This window comes from Merops nubicus, unplaced genomic scaffold (assembly GCF_000691845.1).
Source record: "Merops nubicus isolate BGI_N331 unplaced genomic scaffold, ASM69184v1 scaffold15028, whole genome shotgun sequence".
NCBI classification, from domain to species: domain Eukaryota; kingdom Metazoa; phylum Chordata; class Aves; order Coraciiformes; family Meropidae; genus Merops; species Merops nubicus.
This window is the reverse complement of record NW_008626465.1, coordinates 23,567-29,993: the sequence shown is the minus strand read 5'-3', so window position 1 is coordinate 29,993 and position 6,427 is coordinate 23,567. Positions and strand designations below refer to the sequence as shown.

Genomic DNA, 6,427 nt, shown 5'->3' with positions numbered 1-6,427 from the left:
CGCTGGGCTCCGGAATTGGGGAGGGAGCTCTGTCATAGCCTTAGTTCCGCTGCGGAGTCGCAAGGTGACGTTTGCAGCGTGAATTCAAAGGGTCATTTGGTTTAGCATCTCCGGTGACATGCCACGCAGCAGTTCGTCCCCTTCAAGATGCAGGGAGGTTCGTATGGCCCAGCTCAGAGGGCACTTCTGAAGCCTGTTCTGATTTAAATGTTCTCCAGCTGTGGATAGGTTATACTTCAACCAAATATAATCCTACTGATAAAGCTGCTCTGAAATAGCAGACCAAGTTGTGTTATAACATAAGAGAAGACTCAGCAGTTATATTAGTTATTTGCCAGCTGCTCTGGAGTGTCTTTAGGTAGTTTTTTCTCTCAAATCGTATAGTGGGTTTTTTTCTTTTCCTGAGATTGTGAACTTGGAATGTTTGCAGGCTAGGTGACCACTTTCTTTGCAGCTGTGTGGAAAGGTTTTTATTTTCTAGGAGATGCTGGAGGCACTCAAGGCTCTGTCGACCTTCTTCGTGGAGAACAGTTTGCGCACCCGAAGAAACCTGCGTGGGGACATCGAGCGGCGAAGCCTGGCCATCAATGAAGAGTTTGTCCACATATTCAAGCAAGTTAAGGAGGTAACGTTTTCACAGTGTGACTAGCACTCTTGCAGGAGTGCTGCTGTGTAATTTAAACTCTTAAAAAAAGAAAAATGATTAAGAGAGATCTTGGTTTTCCACAAGAAATATACTTTTACGGTAAAGTCGTTTCATCGTTTGTTTCATTTGATGAAGATCCTGTGCAGAGAAAGGGGATGTTTCAAACAGGTAAAAATTCCAAGTGAACGTTGATCTTTAGAGGTACATTGTCTCCATTGAGTAGCAGGGAGCCTAGAGCAGCTGTGTTCCTTGTAACTTGGGCATTTCATTTTGGTGGGATGAAACTGGGCCTGGGCATGGCATTTCTGATTTAAAACTGTTGTTTGAACTTATTTAGGAGCTTGAGAGTATAAATGAAGATGTGCAAGCAATGAGCAGCTGCTGTGAAGATATGTCAAGTCGTTTGAAGGTACTGAGTAAATAAATGTGCTTTGTATTTTGTTTTCTTTCAAGGTACAGCTAATTTATTTGAAAAGGATAAGTAATTAATTTGAGAGGGTTAACAGTAGCACTGAGGTGTTTCCATAGTATGCATGTTATGTTACTTGAGGATATTAATGTGTTTCTTCTTATTGAAAAGATGTGTTGAAGTCATTGTAATTTCTTCCAAATTGTGATTCAGAATGCAGCAATATATTTGAGAATAGCAATGATATATCCATTAGCATGTGAGTGGAGAGAAAATATTTGATTAGATTGGATGTGTGAGATAAGACTCCATTACATTTGTGCATTTCCATTTGAAATTTCTGTGCCTTTTGCATTGAATGCAATGTTGAGTTAGTGTTTGTATTAGTACCTCAGGTCCATTCATAAGAAAGTGTCTTGTAATCCAAAGTTTGCTATGTTCCTGCTATTGATTTTGTCTACTAACATTGTCTCAAAATGCTGCTATGCAACAAAATTAATTCTGCTTCATATTAATACTGAATTCATAAAATTGTAGGGGAGGGGGGAAATGTTGCATTTTATAATGTGTTACTAAATCCAGCTTAGGTTTAGTGTGCAAGTTCACTGTTCAATACAGTGACCAGTTTAAAAGGTTTGTAGATGCTGAAGTGTAGCTATTTTGCCAAGCTAAATCTGTTAGGAGTATAGCACATAAGTGAGAATCCTTCACTAAAAACCCCATGAAAATAGTGATTTTTTTCTCCTCCTAATGTGTGTGTGGGAACTTCTTAGATGTCCCCCTACTTGGATGGATATGTTTCATAGCCATTGTATGTAATCCATAAGAAAGTGTGGGGAGCCCAGTGTAGCCCACTGCAGTACTTAATTTTCAGTTTTGGAAGGCAGTGGGTAGTGCACCTGGGAGGTCTCAGATCTCTTTGAACACTGCTAATGTGGATGTATTCCCTGGTGCTGTTCAGGGACTGTTTGATTAAACTCTCAGATGTGGAAATGAGCCAAGTGGCCATGCAGATTTTTTTTGCTCTTTTCTGTCTTTAGATCATGAAGTGTAACTATCACTTGTGATTTTTTTTATTCCCCTCCAGAGTAGAGCCATCCTGCAGTGATGTTCTTTTTCTATTAAAGTCAGTAGGTAGTTTTGTTCTGTGCCTCACATGAGGTTTCCTCTAGAGCTCTGTGGAACTCTATAATTGTCTCAGTTCAACTTGTATTTTCTTTGTCTGTATGAATGTAAAGTTAGTTAATAAGCCCATGAACTTGCACTCAGTTGTCAAATACTCTGATATTTTATCTGTAATAGGACATGAAGACTTGCAAGCATGTGCTCAAGCTAAATAAGAAGACAAAAAGAACTAAGGGTAGAGCAGGTAGAGGATATGAGGAGGAGTATGGCCTATAAGGCAGGAAAGTGTGCTGAGAGAGTAGAACAAGTACAAGATGTGAAATATTGATAAGCCAAAAAGCTTTTTATGTTTTTTTATTTTTTAACTTCTGCCCAGTCCAAATGACCAAATAGTGTCAGATATGATTTCAGGACAGGGACTTGATAAATGCAATGGCTGAAAGGGAGAGGAGGAGGCAAGTGCTGGGGTGGCATAAAGCAGAGTTGAAGGGTAATGAAGGCTTTAATTTGTATACTGAGGTGGGGGGAAAGAGAAGTTAACATTTGACATTTCTTGCAGATCCAAAATAGAAATATTTTCCTCTGATTTTTCTGGCATGTCTGACTCTTTTCTGCCAGTTACCTTGTTTTGATTAGAAGCAAACTCCTACAATAATAACAGTATCTGGCATGTATTTGAGTGCATGTAAAAAGACACAGGCTTCCTGACCCATCTACCTACATCCAGAAAAACTTCTTCCTTCCTTTCTGCTGTCCTGCTGTTAGCATTCTTCTTGGCAATTAGTACTGCTGTCCAGAAAGTACTGAAAAGGAAGAAAAATTCTTCTTCTGTATTTTGTTTTATTAAAATCTACAACTCTGAAGGGAAGGTGAGGGGGGGAAGTCTGGAACTAGTAGATTTCCCTACTGAGTAGTTCAGGTCTAGTCTTTTTTTCTTAAGCTGATGCATTGAAAATCAATATTATTTTAAAAGTTTAAAACACAAATACATTATGAATCTAAATATAATTGCATAAGATATAAAAATCTCAAAAGTACTGTAAATTATTTTGGAGCTACTAAATGTTCAGTAGATTCTGTTGAGTTTTTATTCAACTTAGATGTTAGTCCATAGTAGTTTCCTTCAGCAAATTCAGCTGCTGGCACCTTCTATATTCATGGAACAGCTCAGAAAAATTACATTTTTCTGTTAAACCTTCTTATTTTTTCTGCCTAAATGATCACTGGTGGTGTCTGATGGGAAAGCACCAGTTCTGAAGGTATTTTATCTCTAGCAGAGTGCTGTTTCAGACAGAACTCCTTCACTTCAGCTGCAGCAATCCCTTTAGTCATGCAGCTGTTGTCTGTGGCAGAACTGTTTCTGCATGGATTCCCTTGCATTGTCATCACTGAACATTTAGAGCTGTGATGAATATCTGAAGTGCTTTGCTTTTAGAACCATAGAATCATTTAGGTTGGAAAACACCTTTAAGATGACTGAGTCCAACTGTTAACCCAGCACTGCCAAGTCCACCACTAAACCAGGTCACTGAGCACCACATCTACACATCTTATGAATACCTGCAGGGAGGGTGACTCAGCCACTTCCCTGGGCAGCCTCTTCCAATTTTTGACAACCTTTTGGTGAAGAAATTTTTCCTGATCATTTTTCTTGGTCCTTACAGCCCTGTAAGCTGCTTGGACTGTAGAGCTAAACTTGCTTAGACCAGCAGAGCTGTATTGGTGTTGTCTAAAATGTCTGGAAGGACACTGGCACTGGGCAGTTGAGAATCCAAAGAAACTTGTTTCATTTCTCATTTTGTAACAGCAAAAAATTCACAGTTGGTGGACAAACAAAATGATCAGAATTGTTTTTAATATTTGTAATAATGTTTTTGTATGAAATATAACTTAAAAAGAAACTGTATGTGAATATAAATGAATATGAAGATGACTAGAGAGAGAGAGATAAGGATATTAATTTATTTTCTGTGCCTGAAAATTGGGAGAGTTAATGAATACTTATTTCAGGAAAGCATTTTGTTTCAAAGAATACACTCTTTAAACTGCTTATAGTTAGAATGCCTCAAAATTATTACATATTATCAGATGTATTGCACAAATCTAAATGTTTGTGTTTTTCATATGCTAACGACTTTAATTGTATTCTAGGCAGCAAAGGAACAAACCCAGGACCTGATAGTAAAAACCACAAAACTCCAGGCAGAAAAGTATGTATATCACCTTATTTATTTCTTGAAGCTATGACAGTACTGAGGGAATTTTCTTCTAGGTCTTGTTCTGCCACTCTTCCTTTTTGAGTAATGACTTTGGGGTTTTTGGTATTTGTTTTTAACACTATCTGTGTTTGTAGCTCAACTGGAATAAAAATAACTGAATTCTTAGTTTATTACTGGGACTGTATGTAGGAACAGGAAGGTGGATTATAACCTACTCTGCCATATTTAAAGCTAACTGTGAAATACCTGAGTGCTCTTCCATGAGCCTCACACAAACCATTTTTTTCCCTTGGTTCTTCAGCCTCTTGTGGGAGAAAAGATTTGTATTTTGCTCTTTTCAGTATTTTCATTCATGGGAAGGGGATTATAGTCTCTGAAAGATTCAAGTAACCTTTATTGGTTTTTAGGCTAGGCTATCTGGTTTTACAGCTTTAGCCTTTGCCAGTGTAGAAGAATGAATCTTCTTGCTTTATGAGTTTTCTTCTGAAAATTATGTACAGTACACTGGACATTTGAAATAGTTATTTCCAGTTATAATTCCCTAGTAGAAATTATGGCTTTGGATAGCTCTGGGTGAGCTCTCAAAATCAGTAGGGTTGTGTTGTGGGCTTCAGGAGGAGGTAGTATGTCCTGGGAGAGTCTGACTGTGCAGTTAGAGTGGAGTCTGTGCATATTTTAAAAGTTAAATGTAGAATAACTACATAAAATACAATGCTGGTTGATATGAAGTGAAGGTTTTTGCAAAGTCACAATTTAAGCAAGAGTGCAGAAGCCAAGTCTTAGCAAATTTGTTCTTTTAAATACAAGTATGTGAAATAGTAGGACAGAGAAGTGGTCATAGTTTTTTTTGTAGTCTGAATTAAAGGAAAGTTGCTTTGATTCCTTGTTCTGAGGCAGAGTGGAAGATACCAGGATGAATCCCCAGTGGTGTATGTTTAATTGTTCTTAAATTCCATTAAAGGAGATTATGCAAACTGTACATCAGTACTTCTACACTAGAGTCCTTCTGCACATAGCAGTCTGCTTAAAAGACTTTCTGCTAATTCCTTTAAGAGACAGAACATCTCCCTAGTGTGAGGAGGAAAAAAGGCTTAGGAAGTAGCCTGTCCTTCTGAGAGTCTGTGTGACCTCAGAGTACACTCATAGGAAAAGGTTCTTTTCTAAAGTGCTGTCTTTTAGGTATACTATGAAGTACCCACTAGCAGAAGCCAAACAATACTTGTGGTCTTACAATATGATGGTTATGGAAGCCTCATAGTGGCATTTATTAACAAAGTAAACTTTTTTCCTGGCTAAACTGATGGAAATTTAGCAAAAGCTACAATGAGAAGGCTGGTTTGGTCTGTTTGGGACCTGAAAAAAAATTAAAAAAAAAACAAAAAAACCCAAAAAAACAATTTCAGAAATGTTTCTGGTTTTCAGTAAATGATTTGCAGTGCTAGTTGTCAGTCAAAAAAAAAAGATCTTCCATTATGCTTAGCATTTATCTGTTTTGCTTTAGCTGGCCATGTTTTCATAAGAGGGAAATGTTATGATTTGATTCAATGTGCTAAAACTGAAGAGAGAGAGTAAACTTTCAAATGCATTTCATGTAATTAAGGATTTAGATTTAAGAAAACATTTAATTTTTGTGTTTGAAATCTCAGGGAAAATGGGCTGCTGTCGTCACTCATTATGATGATAGAAAGTTACTTAGGCAAATGACTGAATTTATATTTCACAGCTTTTTATTTACTTCTCTTCATTTTTTAAGAATAAATGTTAGCTCTGGCTTTGATCAAAGATGTCTGGTTGTCTTTCTGTAATAGTCCTGAGGCTGTTTTCAGTAAATGACAGGTGGAACCATTGGTTTGGGTAAACCTTCTTCATGCCTGGTCAGTTCTCATGGAAAGTAAATATAGTCAAAAGGTGTTATAATTAACATAAAATTTAAAGAAAACTGCAATTAAGAGAACAGAACGTTCACTTCAAAACCAGTGAAAGAAAAGTCAATAGCCAAAGTCTTTTTAAATGGAATTGTAACTTTCT

General features: G+C 37.2%; 1 protein-coding gene across 1 annotated transcript in view; it reads left to right on the top strand.

The window, feature by feature from the left end:
• Positions 1-481: 481 nt before the first annotated feature.
• LOC103778429 (conserved oligomeric Golgi complex subunit 6) overlaps positions 482-6,427 on the top strand; it is a gene marked incomplete at both ends in the record, with an annotated part of 26,936 nt that continues 20,990 nt past the window's right edge. The window contains 3 exons of the mRNA XM_008946018.1: positions 482-625; positions 984-1,055; positions 4,332-4,390. Coding sequence (XP_008944266.1) covers positions 482-625; positions 984-1,055; positions 4,332-4,390 — 275 coding nt within the window. The remainder of the gene's footprint in view (positions 626-983; positions 1,056-4,331; positions 4,391-6,427) is intronic.